The sequence below is a fragment of the Orycteropus afer genome, unplaced genomic scaffold (assembly GCF_000298275.1).
Source record: "Orycteropus afer afer isolate SDZICR_OR568_19922 unplaced genomic scaffold, OryAfe1.0 scaffold00040, whole genome shotgun sequence".
NCBI lineage: Eukaryota > Metazoa > Chordata > Mammalia > Tubulidentata > Orycteropodidae > Orycteropus > Orycteropus afer.
In genome coordinates, this window is record NW_006921627.1 from 2,333,683 (window position 1) to 2,351,907 (window position 18,225).

Below are 18,225 nucleotides of genomic sequence, written 5' to 3' on the forward strand. Positions count from 1 at the left end.
ATCCTGTTTGGGGTTCATTGGACTTCCTGAATGGATATATTCTCATCTTTCATCATATCAGGGAAGTTCTCTTCCAACAAATCTTGGACAATTTTCTCAATGGTTTTATTTTTCTCTTCCTGTTCTGGGATTCCAATGACACATAGGTTATTCCTTTGGATGGTATCCCATCAAAAGGATGAACTTTAGGCTTTCTTTGTTTTGTCTTGATCTTTTTTCTGATTGATCCCTTTCCAAAGAAGTATTCAGGTATTTGTTTTCAATCTCATTAGTTCTTCTTCCATTGCATCAATTCTATTCCTTTGCCCTTTCAATGTCTTATCTATTTCTGACAATTTAGTATTAATCTTCTGGATTTCTACCTGTAGATTTTGTATCATTTCTAATTTTTTATTTATTTTGTCATTTTGTTCTTGTATTGTCTTTTGAAATTGTTCTAGGGTTTTTTCTGTGTTTTCCTTGGTGTGTCTCTCAATCCTTTGAAGATACCTAAATATAATTCTTTTGAATTCCTTATCAGGGAGTACCAATGCTGTGTCTTCCTCAGGGATCTGTTTTGGGTCTATATCCTAGTCCCTTGTTTCTCTTGCTTTATCTTGCTTCTTTGTGTGGACTGTGATGCTCTGTTGTCTCCGAGACATTGCCACGCTTTTTTTTTTTTTTTAAATATTTAATTGGTGATTATATGTTGGAGTGACTTGCCCACGATTTCCATTTTGTTTTATTTGTATGTTATCTATGCAAGCAAGGTACTGTGTTGTGCTCCTCTATGCACTAGTTGACAGCACTTATACACTCACCACCTGCCTCCTTTCTTGTTGTCAGCCTCTTGCATGTCCCTGCCAACCTTGGCAAACAGAGCCTGTTCTTAAGTCCCTGGAATCCAAATGAGAAGGCTATCACTTTAAAATCCAAAATGGTTGCCACTTGTAAAGATTCAAAAGGCCTGCACCCTCAGTCACTTTAAATATCCAAAATGGCTGCTGCTTGTAAAAATTCAAAATGGCTGCGCCCCTGGTCACTTTAAATATCCAAAATGGCCATTGCTTGTAAATATTCAAAATGGCTGCACCCTTGGTCACTTTAAATATCCAAAATGGCTGCCACATGTAAACAATCAAAATTGCTGTGCCCTCTGGACAGCAGAAAGTCAACAGTTCAGGTTGCATCCCTCCTTGCTGTTTCCCTTCCTAGTCATAGACCACCAGCACAGTCATCCCTGCAGCCCTTGGTGACCAGGGCTGATCTTTAGGTCAATTCTCAGGTCCCAACACCACTTGGAAATATTCAGGCTGTTGGTCCTGTCAGAGAAGCTGACAGTCCGCAGCTCCAACTGTCTCTGTACTCACCGTTTTTGTTCAGGTTTTCCACTACTTGGTGCCTAATTCACTTCTGTATAGTTCCTTTCAAAGCTCAGGGCTTTAGGATTATCTTCTGTATCTCTGTCAATTGGTTTTTCTTTTCTTTGTTGAAGAGGGTCTGTGTCGCTTGTCTGCCTATTCCTCCATCTTACCAGAAGTTGTCTTTTCTTTTCATTTTTATGGAGAACCCTGGTGGTGCAGTAGTTAAGTGCTTGGCTGCTAACTGAAGGGTCAGTGGTTTGAAACCACCAGCTTCTCCATAGGAGAAAGATGTGTCAGTCTGCTTCTGTAAAGATTACAGCCTTGGAAACCCTATGGGGCAATTCTACTCAGTCCTATAGGGTTGCTTTGAGTCAGAATCTACTCAACAGCAATGATATGGAAAGGCATTCAAAATTTCTGAGCAATAGAGGGACATGGTCAGCTCTAGAAATATTGATCTGGCTATATTATGCAGGATCTGTAGGGATGGGGCTGGAAGCAGGGTAGTTAGGTGGCTACTACTCTAGGGGAAGGAGCTCTGGTAGTGTAGTACCTAAGGCACTTGACTGCTAACCAGAAGGATGGAGGTTCAAACTCATTAGCCACTCCTCAGAAGGAAGGTTGGGCAATCTATTTCCATAGTGATACTGCCTTGGAAACCTAAGCAGGGGTCACCATGAGTCTGGTCTGACTCAATGGCACATAACAACAACAATTCTAGGGGAAGAGGTGAGGAGAGGAGGAGGAAAGGGTAAGAGGGACATTCCAGGAAGACAATTGATAATAGAGGAGTTGATAACTATGGTGGAGGCACAGAAGAGGGAGGAAGGGAGAGAAAGAGCATTTTTCTAGCCTAGGTAACTAGGAGCTCTGGTGGCATAGTGCTTAAGGCATTTGACTGCTAACCAGAAAGCTGGTGGTTCAAACCCACCAGCCACTCCTTGGAAGGAAGGTTGGGCAATCTACTTCTGTAGTAATATTGCCTTGGAAACCCAAGGAGAGGTACTGGTGAGTTGGATCTGCCTCAATGGCAGTGAGTAGGTAACTGGGAAGCTGGTGAAATTGTTGGAGAAGTTACCTGAGGAGACAATGGCTTGGGCCAAGACCCTGGCTGAAAAGCAGAGGTGCTCTTCTCCAGGAGTTGGAGAAGCAAGGGGACTTCTGAGTGCTACTCCCCATCAAGGACTCATAGCCTTGGTACTTGAAGAACTAATAGTCTTCATATTTTGCTTCTTGGAGGGTGGGTAGGTGGGTGGCCAGTGATCCTAGAAACATGGCTGCCCACTTATTGCCTTTAAACTGCAGGTTACATCTTGTTGGCTCCTTGGATAATCTTGTGCCTCTCAGAAACCATAGCACTGCCTAGCACGTTTTCTGGCTTGGATCCTGCTGCCACAAGGGCTTCCTCTTTTCCAGTTCCATTCTTAGCACAGATGGTAGGGAGTAAAAGTTAAAGCAAGACAAAGGGAGTTATCTTCTAGAACCTTTCTCAGCTGTAGATCTCATTCTTCGTGATAAATATAACCATTTATATTCTGAAGTTTGTTGGGCTTATGATTTTTGGGAGGAGCTCTGGTGGCATAGGGCCTAAGGCATTTGACTGCTAACCAGAAGGCTGGCGGTTCAAATCTACCAGCCACTCCTCAGAAGGAAGATAGGGCAATCTACTTCCGTAGTGATACCACCTCAGAAATCCAAGGAGGGGTTGCTATGAGTTGGATCTGACTTGATGGCAGTGATTTTGGTGTTCTTCTTTGGTCCACCCACCTAAAGACACAGCCCTGTGAGTTCTGAAGTCTGTGCCTCAGCCTGCCTCTTTCTATTGTTTCATATGTCCTCACTGAATGGCCCTGGGCTCTACAGGGATACAGCAGAGCTTCTTTCTGTCTTGAGAGCACCCTGTGAACTGGGATCATTAATGGGTGGTGATTATGGGGGAGAGGAGTATGTGCCTCCTGAATGGAAACAGTCTTTGTTAAGCAACCACTTGACAGACCTGCCAGGCACCTTTATGCTGACCTAGCGGTGGTGTGGGCAGGCCATGAAAGTTTCCAGTAAAAAATGCTATGTGGTTGCACCTCTCTACTCCTTCAGAAGCATACTCCTTCATTGTCTAATGAAGAGATTGTCTTGGCTTCTTGACAGCTCTGAGCCAACAAGCTTTGCCTATAGCTGCTGGTTCTGTGCTTTAAAATGCATAGTGGCTCACTGAGATTGGGCTGTGATGCCTACCTCTTTCTCAGCACTCAACATGGCCCCTCAAGCAGCTCTTCCACTGATCCTCAGTCTGGGAAACCAGCATCTACAAACTTACGGGACCAGTCAGTGTAGCAGTTAGATTGTGCCCCCAGGGCAGATGTACCAGCTATGAAAATACCCATGCCTTGATCTCTGTTAGGATGTGGTCCCTCCCTAATGAGGTGCTGCACACAATACCAGGTCCATGGGACCTCATTCATGAATATTAATTACTACCAGAGCCAAAAGAATCCATTAAATAGAGTCTCACAGCAGAAGTCCAGTGCAAAGCAACCCCCTACTAACCACTATCATCTTCAGGGTACAATCCAGTCTCATTTCTCAAGAGTTCCCACACTTTCCATGGCACTTCAATTCTCCAATCACTGTCCCCATTTACAGGGGGTTCCATGCTCATTTGCCTATTTTCAAATGGCACTGTCCAAGAGTGAAGAATGATTTAGAGCCACTGGAAAGGAAATGTGTAAGTGAAGCTCTTTGAAAGAAAGTCATTAATGATGTCATATGAAAATTACTTCTGAATAGGAACAACAATAAACCCACTCAAGTTCAGTGATTGTCTAAACTCATCTATTTTATTAGCCTTGGACAAGGGCTAAGGCAGAACTCTGCCAAAAGTTGCTCATGGAAATGTACTCACAAACTCTTGTACTTGACTTCTATTTGGTGTAACATTCCCAAGCCCTAGGCCATGTCAGGTAATGGGGACACAGGGTGAATTAAAGGCGGCCCAGCTGAGGACCTCTAGCCTAGCAAAAAGATATGTAAAGAGGTAACTCTAATTACACAGGATAAGGGGAGGTATGTCATGGGAATACAAAGGGAGAGTGAGACTGCGTCTGCCTGGAGGCATCCATGAAGGCTTCTCTGAGAGGCACATAACATTGTGGGAAAGAGTCCTGTGTGGGGAACCAGGAGATCTGGGTTTGAGAACTGACTAATAATCAGCCCAGATGAGTTATTCCCCATCTTGGGCTCCAGTTTCCAAACCTGACTGCTAAGGGAACTTTCCAATCTTAAAAGTATAGGGATCTGATTAGGGTCAGGTGAAAGTTAATGGGGAGGACGGGAGATACATCTGGGGTCTGCACAAATGGGTCCACTCTCACTAGTGGCCTGAAGCCAGGTACAAAGTACGAAAAGAACCAAGGAAAATGAAAGTTAGTGTCTCTTTTCATGCAATCCTAGCCAGATGCTTTATGGGAGCTGTCACAGAAATCTAGAGGTGAATCCTGAACATGAGCTAAACCTGTTGCCATCGAGTTGATTCCAACTTACAGTGATGCTACAGAACAGAGTAAAACTGCCTCATAGGGTTTGCAAGGCTGTCATCTTTAGGAAAGCAGGCTGCCACCTCTCTCTCCTGTGGAGCGGATGGTGGGTTCAAACTGCTGACCTTTTGGTTGGCAGCCAAGTGCTTAAGCCACTGAGGCACTAGGGTTCCTGAACATGAGCTAAGTCCAGTGTAAATACTGATTATACTGATTAAAATTATATATAAAAAAAATAAAAGCTCAAATAATTATGTGCATGCCCTTGACATGTATATAATGTAAATCAGTGATATTCAGACTTCTGCTCTCAAGCCACATGGGGGCCTTTTGTGGGCAATCTGCAGTTCTTATGAGTCCTCAGATTTCTGTATTTCAATAATACATTATCCGAAACTCTGCAGGGCATGCAGCAGTCATGTGGCTCTGTTGGTTAATGATGATTGCAGAAGTGGCTCCCGAGTCACATAACTGAATACCACTGGTGTAAATATTTAATCCTGCTTATCTATGTTGAAATTCAATGTTTTAGTTGCACGTCTGTCTGTCTTATATATGCTCATTCACATAAATGTCTTGAACTGCAAGTTTTAGAGGGCTGAGATGGCATTTAAATTGTCTTAATGACACAAATTTTCATATGGATAGGTATTTAATAAATGCAGTTTTTGATCTTGAGGAGTAAAAAAAAGATAAATTCTTGTCTTTTTGTCTTTCTTTATGGCTTCTCTCTAATGCCTGGGCTTCTGGAGATGGACCTTGTCCCTTTCAACAACAAACCCTGTGTAATAAAAACAGTTTTGCAATTGGTACCCTCAGAAGGGATGCTTACTGCTGCTCAGAGGGAGTGAGGGAAGCAGTCAATCAAGTAGTAAGGCCTCAATATCATCCTTGCCTTTATCCAGAAAGGAGAGGGACTTGGAGGCCACTACTCATGTGGCTGTGCCACCTTGGAAGCTGCACAAAGGACAAGAGTCCACAACATTGCTCCTTTCTGGCCTTTTTTCTATTTGAAATGGCTTGAGTATCATGTTCTCCTTTTTTTCCCCAAGACTGTCTGTACCAAGGGCAGAGGCAATGCCTAGTATGACGTGGCTTTACACAGGGATATAATGAATGGCTGGGCTTTTGACAGTGACCTCCTCAGGGCCACAGGCATGCTAGCTTGAGTCTCCTCCTTTCACATTCTGAAGGCCAAAGTCCTCAGATGGCTGGCAGCTAGGCCATGCCAACGAAACAGGAGGGCTGCAAAGCAATGCTTAATGCCATTTCAGGAAGTCTATGGACTCTTGACTCATGAAATAGGATTCTGATATGCCATGATGCTTTTACCTCCATCATTCTGCCAAAGTAGCTCTTGTCAAGACAGATGCTAGTGAACTCCCCATCATTAAATCTAATGATCAGCTTTCAGTCCTCACCATACTTGACATACTGGATACTCTCCTTCCTTGCAACACTTTCTTTGCTTTTCTTGCTATTTCTCTAGCCATATTTTCTAAGACTCTTTTTCAGATTCTTCCTTATCTCCTTAATCTCTAACCTTAATCCTTGGACCTCTTCTCATTTCTGCCTATACATACTCTCTAGTGATCTTATCCAGGCAAATGGGTTCAAATACCTTCTGTATGTTGTTGACTACCAATATGTAATTCTACCTTAAACCTCTCCTGCGATCTCATTTTCAGTTGCCTACTCAATATCTCCCTGCTAACCAGAAGCCTGGTGGTTCAAACCCACCAGCCACTCCTCGGAAGGAAGATGGGGAAATCTACTTCCGTAGTGATACTGCCTCAGAAACCCAAGGAGGGGTCGCTATGAGTCGGGTCCGACTCGACAGCACATAACAACAACAACAACAACAACAACAACTCAATATCTCCACTTAGATGTCTAGTAGGCCTCCCGACTTAAAGATAGCTTTCCTGATATTCCTGACCTATTCCTCTTACAGTCTTCCCTATACCAATAAATGATATTTCCCTCTTACTGTTGTTTAGGACGATCACCTTGGATATCTCTAACTTCTCTTCCATATCCCATATCTGATACATCAGCAAATGATGTCATTCTGGAGTCTGATCTTATCACCTCCATTGTAACCAGCATAAGTTTCTTGTTTGCATTACTGCAGTAGCCTGCCACCTTTATTTTATTCTGCATAAGATCAATGGCCAGAAGTATGTTGTTAATTGTATGTCAGATCATGTCACCTCTATGCTCAAAAGCTCCAGTGGCTTCTTGGCTTGCTCCCAGTAAAAGACCAAGTTCTTACAATGATTTTCATGATCTACTTACTGGTTACTTTGGAGTTCATCTCCTCCGCTCTCCCGTTTATTCATTCCTCTCCAGTCATATTAGCCTCCTCACTATTCCTCAAATGTACCAGGCATGCTCCTGCCTTGAGGAATTGTTATTGATGGATGGTTCTTTCTGTCTGGAATCCTCTTTTCCCAAATATCTATGGTTCATTCCTTTACCTCTTTCAAATCTTTATTCAAATGTCACCTTCTCAGTGAGATATTTCAGGGCACCCTATCTAAAATTACAACCCCTCAACACTTCCCCACTCCTTTCATTGTTTCATCTTTCTCTATGACACTCATCACTCTCTGACATACTATTTAATTTATTGTCTCCCCAGTAGTATGTAAGTTTCACGAGGGTAGGGATTTTGGACTACTTTGTTCACTGCTGTATCCCCAGTGTCTAGAACAGTGCCTGGGATGCAGTAAATAAAGACTAAACTTTTAATCTGTTGAATGGAGGAATTGGAAGATATTTTTGTATATAAATTACTGGCCACTTTATTTATTGTAATTATTTAAAAGAATGCCGTCCAATTGTGTCTTTTCTCTCTGCTGTCTTCCCAACACTTGCTCCTTCTACTTCCTCGGTGGCTTTTGCAGTCTTTCTTAGGAAACATGAATAATTTGGGTCCCCTAGGTATGCTTTGGGAGCTCTGGTAGCATAGTGGCTAAGACACTTGCCTGCTAACCGTACGGTTGGCGGTTCAAACCCACCAGCCACTCCTCAGAAAGAAGGTTGGGCAATCTACTTCCCTAGAGATACTGCCTCAGAAACCCAAGGAGGGGTTGCTATGAGTTGGGGCTGACTCGAGGGCACATAACAACAACAAACAACAGGTATGTTTGGGAGTCTCTGGGCAGCACAAATGGTTAAGCATTTGACTACTAACCAAAAGCTTGGCTGTTTGAACCCACTCAGAGGCCCCTCAGAAGAAAGGCGTGGGAATCTGCTTCCAAAAGGTCACAGCCTTGAAAACTATAGGTATTTGGGTTTTCCTATGCACTGTGGTGTGCATTTCTACTCTGCACAGATAGGGTCATCATGAATTGGAATCACCTTGATGACAACAGGTTATTTTTCTTTTTAAAGTAGGTATGTGATGATGTCATTTATTTGTTCCTGCACTGAAGCCAACCCTATCTCTTGAGTGCCTTACACCAGTGGCATCTTGTAAGGGCTGGCTAGAGCTCACCCTAGGGTAAACACAGAAGTTGCCAGAACCATTGATGAAGAGTGAGCATAACTTTTTTTTTTTTTTTAAAGATTAGTTCGTTTGTGAACTAAAAAGAACTGGCAAATATACCATATTGTAATTTTTTAGAAATTTCAAAGGCTAACACACTACTGTAATTGAAACACACATAATTTTTAGCAGGACTTCTCCCCTTGCATTTGATTCAAAGGGCAAAATATTAAATTCTGAAGATAAGAAAATAGTTTCAGAGCCATACACTTGCTTTTTTTGTAATAAGCCACCAATTCCTTAGTAATTTAATCACATCAACTTTATTTTTAATTGGACTTCCCCAATTCCTTTGGACTTTATTCCTGGCTCCATTTCTAAGTTTCCTACATTCTATTTCATTGCACGTGCCTATTTCACTCTTTAAACTGTGTTTTTTAAATACCATTCTTATGCTCCATCTCCCAGAACTGTTTGGACTACCATTTCTGCTAATGAAGGAACCAGCGTCCCATTCTGGTCCTTTTAGAAAAGAGGAAGAGAAGCAGACCCAAAAGTCTCATCTAAGCCATAAGGAAGCAAGTACAAGGTGAGATGAACAACAATCCCCAGAGTCTGATTTCATCCATATTTAGGTTTATGAAAATCTTGGCAAAGACTTTGTCCATTGGGGTAGGCAGCTCATTATGTTCTTCCCAAACTTTGGCCAGGAGTTTGGAGAGATGGGCCTTGTCAATGTGATCTGCTCCAGCACAAAGGATACTGCTGGGGACTCTGCCTGGAGTTTATTCATTTAATGGACAAGATGGAGAAAGAGCACACTCTACCTTGGAAACTTTTGTTTTTAACCAGAGAACAGAATAACCATGTGTCTCTATGGATGGCAATTGGCTGCTATACAAGTAGTGGATATTGCACATTGTTAATAACACATGGTAAGACAAATGCTCATCACCATTGATCATGAGACAGGGATGCTATTCTGACTTACGATGGAGAGAGGAGTAAAGATACTAATTCCTGTATGTTAGAGGTAAGCTTTTTTTATGGGCCACAGGCCAACTTATTTAGCATACCATTCAGTGCCACAAACTCATCAACTACTCCCCAGTTTCATCAACCGTGTAATAGAAGCTGCCAGACTTTTTTTCAGAAAGACCATCAAAGGCATCATTGCTCATTGTTATAATCCATCAAAGACCAGTCTTCCAACTTACAAAACTACTTAGTGGAGTGTGAAGGCCTTCTTAGATGATTAAATCATATTGTTCCAGCCCCTTGTTGTTTGTAGTGTTTTAATTTTGTATTTGCACCTTGAGCAGAGTTATCAGAAAGGGATAATTGATAAATTTATTAAATCAATCTTTGAAATGAGACAGCAAGGATTCTGGGGGATGCTTCTGAGGGTCTGTTCTCTGAAACTATCTTTGGCTATCTTCTTCCCTTCTTCCTCCACCTGTTCCTTCTCCCAGATTCCCCATTAGAACTCAGATAATAATGAGTGGAAACACACAGAAGGCAATCACGAAGTTTAAGCACAATGGACATAATACCTATTCACAATGCCAAGAAGTTAGACTATCTTTACATATACAGTTATTAGAATATATATGTACACACACCCAACACACAGGGATTTTAAACCTCTAATGGGAAAACCAGGAGCTCTGGTAGCATAATGCCTAAGGCATTTGACTGCTAATCAGAAGGCTGGCGGTTCAAACCCACCAGCCACTCCTCGGAAGGAAGACTGGGCAATCTACTTCCATAGTGATACTGCCTTGGAAACCCAAGGAGGAGTCGCTAAGAGTCGGGTCCGACTCGATGGCAAATAACAACAACAACAATGGGAAAACCTAGGAGCTCTGGTAGTATAGTGCCCAAGGCACTTGACTGCTAACCAGAAGGCTGGAGGTTCAAACCCACCAGCCACTCCTTGGAAGAAAGGTTGGACAATCTACTTCCGTAGTGATACTGCCTTGGAAACCCAAGAAGGGGTCGTTATGAGTCAGGTCCGACTCAATGGCACATAACAACAACAACAACAATGGGAAAAACCTTAATTTTGGGGGAGTGTGGAGGGGTAAGTTCTTCTGATAGCCCTGCTGCATTCCTGGGCTCCTCAAGGAGAGAAGCTTTTGATCAGTAATTTTGCTTTCCTTCTGTCAGCCACCCTGAGCCTCAGTTGGTCTTCTTTCCTCCCTCTGTGCTTAGGGCACATTTCTGCGTCCCTGCCTTTACCTGCATGACTCTAGAGATCAAATGTCCTGGTTAACTGTTTAACCTGTTTGGTTCTTTGACGGCTCTAGATACTGAATGTTTAGGAATCAATTTTTAACTTAGGCTGCTTGAGAGTATAGAAATGTACCTATTCAAATGTTCAAGCCGAAAGAAAAAATATTGCACACAGAGAGAGCAGAGCGTGGTTATTGGCACAAAGAGATCAAGGTCAAATGAAACATTCCGGGTAGAGTTAACCCAATGATTCTCAAATTTAGTGTACATCACAACCACCTGGAGGGCTTGTTAAGATACAGATTTCTGGGCCCCACCCCCAGTTTAAGAATAAGTGGGTCTGTTTAAGAATAAGTGGGTCAGTTTAAGAATAAGTGGGTCTGAGTTGGGCCCAAGAGTCTGCATTTCTAACAAGATCCCAAGTGATGCTGCTGCTGCTGCTCCAAGGACCACAATTTGAGAACCATAGAGCTAATCTGATAAGATCCTGAATGGCCATCTTTTATACACCTAAGAGTCAATATCATCTATCACTCTCATTTCCACCCTGTTGTTGTTGTTGTTATGTGCTGTCAAGTCGGCCCCGACTCATAGCGACCCCTCCTTGGGTTTCCGAGGCAGTATCACTACGGAAGTAGGATTGCCCAACCTTCTTTCCGAGGAGTGGCTGGTGGGTTTGAACCGCCAGCCTTCTGGTTAGCAGTCAAGTGTTTTAGCCACTATGCTACCAGAGCTCCTATTAGAGACAGCCTATCCAACAATCTGCCATTTGAAGACCCAGAGGAAGGGACCCAGCTCAATTTCTATAACCTAATTATATTCTGACAAATTCCTTTGGGCTTCCCCAACTCTTCCATTTAGCATTTCCCAAGACCTTCGAATCTAACTTCTTTAAGAAAAATCTTGGGCTGCTTTTCCTGTGAGGTAACTCAGCGTGCCTGGCAGTCTACTGTAAAGTGGGAGAGAATCCTGTGTAGGCGTTTTCAAGCTTTTCAGGTACCTGGGTGGCTGGAAACTGTTCCTTTGGCATAAGTCTGGAGCAAGAAGCCTGCTCCCCTCCACAAGGAGATGGAGCCTGGAGAAGAAGTCTATCTGAATTTAAAACGTATCTCTTTAGTGAAATCTTAACAGCAGGTACCAATCACCTTCCTCCCTTTTAACAGAGTCAATTAAGGTCAAAGATTCTAAATAGAACATTAGATTTTATGGACCAACAGAAATTATTTCACAGTTGTGACTAATTTCCACGTGCAGCAAATGATTCCAATCAATGAGACAAATGTTGCTCCAGGTAGATAAATTATGGATTGTAAAGAAAGGTTGGTAATAAACATTTTATACTGTCCTCCCTGCTGTCTCCTCTCCCTTCCAGAGCCCAACGCAAAGACAGAAGATGGCTGCTTACTGTTTCGGGGCTTCTCCTCATCCATGCCTTCGTCCTCGTTCTCAGGGTCAATGTCTTCTGCCTGCGTGATCCAGTCCAGGTAGCCTTTTAGGTCCTCTTCCAGCTGCTGCTTCTCTCGCAGCTTCTGGAAATCTCCCCGAGCCTTGGCCTTCTCCCTCTCTTTGGAAAACTCTCTGGTGAGAGAGGGTGGAGTGGGCAAGGCAGGAGAGCACACAGGAGGAGGGAGAGGGTTAGGTATGAAAGGAGAGGGGGAGATAAGGAAAAACAAAAGAATGAATTGTTTTGCACTAGGAAACCTGTCCCAAGTCTTATGTTCTACAGACAGCTTTCTCTAGTCATCTTATTTATTATTTATTTTTTGTCTTTACTCCCACAGAAATAGAAAAGAGCCACTGAAGGGGATCTCTTGACACGGCACATGAGAGTATAAGGGGATGGATAAAGTCCATTTCCCTTCTTCCTGGATCATAATCATAGGCTTTGCCTGTTAATAACAACTGTTCTCCAAAGACCTGGGAACCCTGTCTGAGCAGTAAATAAAACTCCACAATGGTTTCGGAGTTTTAATTCCTCCCACTTTAATTCCTCCCAGTATTGCATGGCAACTGTAAAATCTCATGAGTCTCCAGGTGACCAAAGGCATTAGGCCCAGGGTTTGTGGCAGCTGCTCACTTGCACTGGCTTCTGAAAGCCAACTGTGCACATCTCTTCCCTACTCCAGTCCCCAATTTCAGTGACATTATGTTGGTAGCTCGAAATTGGCCGTGGTGGGAATATTTATACCATGGAAACTGGCATATGCTATGAACCGGCCTTTTCCCCAGAGAGCCTATTGCTAACTATTTACCAGTACACCACTAATTTAGAACCAAGGAGATTTAATCTCCTTAATCTCTATTCTCATTACTAGAGACCACTCTGCCACTTTTAGCATGCCTGGAAGGGTTTCCAATCTAGACAAAATTCTTTCCCACATGGAGACAAATGAGGATTCCAAACACAAGAAAATGTCCTAGAGGTTGCCCTTTTGGTTTTTTAAAAAAACTCAAAAAGCAAAAATCCAATCTGAATAGAAAAATATGTAAAAGCAAGATGATATGAAAGTTAAATGATGCATTCAGTTTAAAATAATTACAAATTGGAAATGGACTGGGATTTGCTGGAAGAAAGGCCTCTTGGAAAAACTTCTCACTGAATGACTGTTTCTCTTCTGTGTTCTATGATTCTATCCCCTTATTTACTCTCTGACTTCGAATTTACTTTTTGAGCAAAGAGGGGACTGGCAGCAAAAAGACGATAATCGACAAGGCTAATTCTCAACTCTCAAAGCAAGTCTGTGCCTTTTTCTTCCTAAATAGGTAGATAGTAGTCTTTCTGTCGTTGATATTCAGTGTATTGGAAATAGGGCCCTGGGTGTGGGGAATGTGTGTGTGTTTGCATATACACTGCATATCTTCGCTAATTCTTGAAGTATTATCACTAAAGGTCTAGTTCATGGCAAGAGCCTCAAGAAAACACCTTGAAGGAATTTCTTCCACCCGCTGCCTTTCTACAGGAAGGGTAGCTTGGGAAGGAATGATAATACCAACAAACCATAGGTATACAAGGGCCTTGGCTCCTGAACTTAGTCATGGAGGGCAGCTCTATCACCACAAACAATTTGGAGTGTTTGCATGTTGCCTGTGCTGCAGAGGACAGCACAGATTCAACACTCACTATTTCTGTGGTGAAATGGGGTTGGGGCTGGGGAGGGAGCTAGGGGACTTTTCAAATTAGGAAATGGGGGGCTCTCAAGTTAATGAGGTCTCTTCAACTGCTGCCTTAATGATGCTCTGGTTTGGATTGAATTTTCTTCTAAAATTTGATTGAATCCAATTCTAATTGGATTGAACTTGCTCTTTCTCAGGCTTCCTGCCAACTGGCGGGTACCTTCATTTCCTTCCCAGGGAGTTTTTTGCCAAGGAAAAGAGGCCAGATTGACAGCTAACAATGAAGATGGAAGCTTGCCTTGCTTTCCTCCCTTCCTCCTTTTGCTGGAACACCCAAGTTGAGGATGGGCTTGGAAAGATGCCAGCCTCCTTTCCATCTAACCTTTTACCCCTATACCTGGTTAGCTCTCCACAGGCTTTAAGTCTTATTCTCTAGAGACAGTAATATCATACAGAACTTCCTTCTCTATGCAAATCAACACCAAATGCTGCATTTCAAGGACCCCTCTCTTGGCTATCTTTCTCCTCATCCCCATTTCCATCTCTACTCCTTTCCTATGAAGTGAGTTTGGGGCTATGAGGTCAATGAATAGCTGAGGATTCAAGATCTGGTTCCAAAATTACTACACTTCCTTCTTTTGGAGGTGGCAGAAAAGGATTAAGATAAAACTGGAGTAGGGACAAGTGAACCTGTCCTGTTTTATAGCATCTGCCCAGTGGAATGAAAGCCAGCCTCTATGGAACTAAAAAAACCATGAGGAGAAAAACAAAACCAATTGTGTTGATGGATCTGACTGGCTTTAAGATATTTTCTCTTGTAGCAGAATGATGTATATTGGGGGTATGAGGAGTGGAAAAGTGGCAGGGGAAGTTCTGAAGCCCTGATGGCTCCCCTTGGCTCTCAGGGAATAGGGGCGTAACTAGGTCTGTGGTGGGCTGCACAGTGAGTGAGGTTTCCTTCACTAGAACCCATATAGTAAGTGACTGTCTGGGTGGCAGTACCTGGCTCTTTATCTCCTTGCCTGGATGCCAGCCAGGTGCTGCTCTGGGGACTGAGCTAATGAAGATGTGAAGCCCTAGCCTGACGGGCTGTGCTGGGCCCAGGGACTAGTGCTGGCTAGACAATCAGTCACAGCTATGGGATTTGTCATCAGGCAAGAGCTCATCTCTCACCAGCAATGGCCAACATGAAAAATGAAGGGTTGAGTGGAGAGCTAGGGGGCTGGTGCTCAGTAATATAAAGCATGCAAAGGGAGGTGAGTGTGGAAACCCCATTCAAGGCAAACTGCTGGAGCTATGGACCCTCTGCAAATCAATATGTTGCCATCTCTTCTGCTCCCACTCACAAGGCATGGACGTGCTGGCTTTGCTCTTGCTTCCTCCTGGACCTGGATACTGTGCCTTCACTGTGGTGTCATAGTCCAGTTTCCAGTGTATGCCTTCAGATTGTAAAATGCCTATCTACCAGGTCTTATGCTTTCTGGGGACAGAGATGTTCCGATTTCCCTGAGGGAAAAAGGACTGGATAATCACTCATCTAAAAGATCCTAGGGCCCATTTCTTCCCTTGACAGGTGTAGGCACATGTCTCTTTGAAATAACAAAAAGTAGCCAGATTCCAAAGTCCAGGGACTTCCACCTGATTCCAACTTCCAGTATAATTGCAAGAATCTCCCTGTCACTGCTGTGGTTTTAATTCTAGTAGGCTAGAGACTGAGATTTCTGGAGGGGAAAGTAAATAAAATCAGATTATTATCTGTGCTAATACTGGTCCTAAAATCTGAATAGAGTTGATGTGAGGATTAGTAGATAATAAACATGGAAGCATTTTTGGGAAAAAAAAAAAAAAATTAAGAGTTGCATAAACTTAGACTTTACCTGGCCTTGTCAGGAATAAAGTGTTCTGGATATGTGAATGGCCCAGATAAAGGACATGTAACTCTCATGACCAAAATTTTTGAATTTCTACCTTTTAAATAGCAGCTTTATAGAGTGTCCTCTTCCCTACCTTCATGAGCAGAACACACCAAGCAGAATTTAATCTTTTCTTGGTGACCAGAGGGCATAATTTATGAAGATCGGTCATTGTGCTGAAGATCAGTCACTGTGCTGGGCTGTGAAATAATGTTGTTCTTAACTGAACATATGTAGGGTTTCTCACACCCTAGTCCCAGAATCTCTACTATTGTAGTGCTACTGAGTTGGTGGTTCTGCTCTCTCTCAAGGACTATTAAGGTCTGCAGGGCTGCCAGCCCTTATGCTAAACCATCCTGCCCTGCTGCAGTTTTCTGGCTGGTGGCTGGGATTTTCTGTTCCCACTGACTATGTGCAGTCTGCCTGTGGTGCCACCCTCCTGTTCCAGCTCACCAACCTCATCATGGCTTCTACTGTTCCCCTCGCAATTCCTTGACTGTAATTTAGGGACATGAGATTAATCAGTCAAATGGGTTTTATTCTTAACATGCAGGTTAAGAATACACACTACGGAGTCATATTGCTTAGGTTCAATCCTGAATCCTCCATTTTATCACCTGTTAGAATTGAGGCTGTTTCTTTATCAAAACCTCACTTTTCTTCTTTGTAAAATGAAGATCTAAATAGTACCTAGCTGATAAGAGTTGCTGTGAGCATTAAATGAGCTAATCCACATTAAGCACTGAGCACAGAGCCCGCCATGCACATGGTAGTTATTGTTATTGCTATCATTATGACAGTTCATTTTACTTAGCTCCGTGTCTTTTTGAATGCTTCTGGAAGGCTGGCTTAATCAGAAGTCTGACTGATGAATAAGTGGGCATTTTACTGCATTTCTGTGGTGACTCTTACGTTGTTGTTTTACCTAATCAAGATACTGACTTGGAACTATTGCCACCATGTGGTGGTCAGTCAACAGGGGACTGATTCCAGTTTCTGTCACTATGCAGGCCCAGGACAGCCCATTCAGAGTGGCCAGCTTCTTCACAAATTAGAAGAGGCTGCCTCAGACCAGGAGGTGGAGATGATCAGCCCACAGATTCCTCACTGGCCTGGCAGAGGGTCCTCTTAGAGCCCTTGGAAGCTTTGACAGACATTCTATCAGCAAATCTGGACTGCGAGGAGCAGACTGCAGCTCTGGGAATGCATCAGGCAGCAGGCAGTGGAGAAAGACTTCAGGAAAAACAAACATATGGGATCAATGGTTCAGCAGTCTATTGGAAAGAATTAAATCTATAGTCAACTATAGATACTTCCCCAAAGTCTTAATGCTCCTGTCCTGTAACCATGAATGCTTTTGAGTATCACTAAGTACCAGCCTTTAGGGTAGGTATTTTCACGTACTCTATCTCACTGGAGTATATCAGGCCAAGATAGGGTCTCCAAAATTACTTCTTCTCTAACATCAGCAGCTGCTGTCATTGGTCTTCTCTGTTTTGCAACCACCAGGAAAATAACTTTGCTGGTGGGGCCAAGAACAACTGTGGGGAGATACATTGCTTAAGGAGGGACCCTCATCATATCATCCTCATTTTCTACTTTATATTCTTGCGAGGGAGCTTTCAAGTTGCTCAGATTTGGTTCCTAATCTCTGGGGAAAGAAAAAGGAACTCTTTTTTTTTTTTTTTAAGATTAGTCCCTGGCTTGTGTTACATCCCAACCTCATCAATGTACATCTAATAGACAGCAAAAGGAAAACGCTGTAATTAAAAACAGTGTGGGTCTGAGTTCTGGACCTGATTCTGTAAAATACCAGCAAAGTGACATTGGATAAGTCACTTAACCTCTCTGGGTCTCACTTCATCATTTCCAAAAGGAAAGGACTAGAGCAGTTCTACCATTTGATGGTTCTATCCAGTAATTAATTTTGATAGGCTCCAAGTAAATAATAATCACTGTCATGCTAGTGCCACTATTGAACATTCACCACACCCCAGTTACAGTGCTGAGTTTTTTATATAAAGGATCTCATTCTATCATCACAACAACCTATGAGTTGATATTATTATCCCAATTTTTTCAGATGAAGAAACTAATGCATAAAAAGGTAAAGTCATTCAACAGAAGCATCCAGCAAGTGATAGAGCCAGGAGACCCAGATGTCTATCCTGAGTGGGTGATGATGAGTTTATTTTGTTCAGTGCTCTCTTTAGGGACCCACATATAAACACAGGGGCATTTTCTTGTGTTGGAACATGGAAACAAAAACCTCTCTATCATCCAGGCAAATAATCAGGGACATATACTATCCTGCTCAGTCTTTTTACCCCTGATAGACTCTCCTGCTCCTTGGCAAAAGCCTTATGTCATCAAGGTCTCTAACAAGCCACCCACCATGGAGAGGGGTGAGGATAGGAACACATTCTTTCCTTCACCCAGTTCTAAAGACCAAACCCAGTGCTCCTGCATTGTATAAGGCTGCTGCAGAACTTAGGAGTAGCTGCCCCCAGTTTCCGCACTGAGTGAAAATGAAGAGGGATCTTTATCCCTATGCTTGAATATATCCAGCCTTAGTGTCCCTAGATATCTAGCAAAGA

General features: G+C 42.9%; 1 protein-coding gene across 1 annotated transcript in view; it reads right to left on the reverse strand.

Moving 5' to 3' along the window:
• CACNA1C (calcium voltage-gated channel subunit alpha1 C) overlaps positions 1 to 18,225 on the reverse strand; it is an 806,686-nt gene that overhangs the window by 230,327 nt on the left and 558,134 nt on the right. Inside the window, exon 8 of the mRNA XM_007937025.2 lies at positions 12,007 to 12,179. Within this exon, the coding sequence (XP_007935216.1) occupies positions 12,007 to 12,179 (173 nt within the window). The remainder of the gene's footprint in view (positions 1 to 12,006; positions 12,180 to 18,225) is intronic.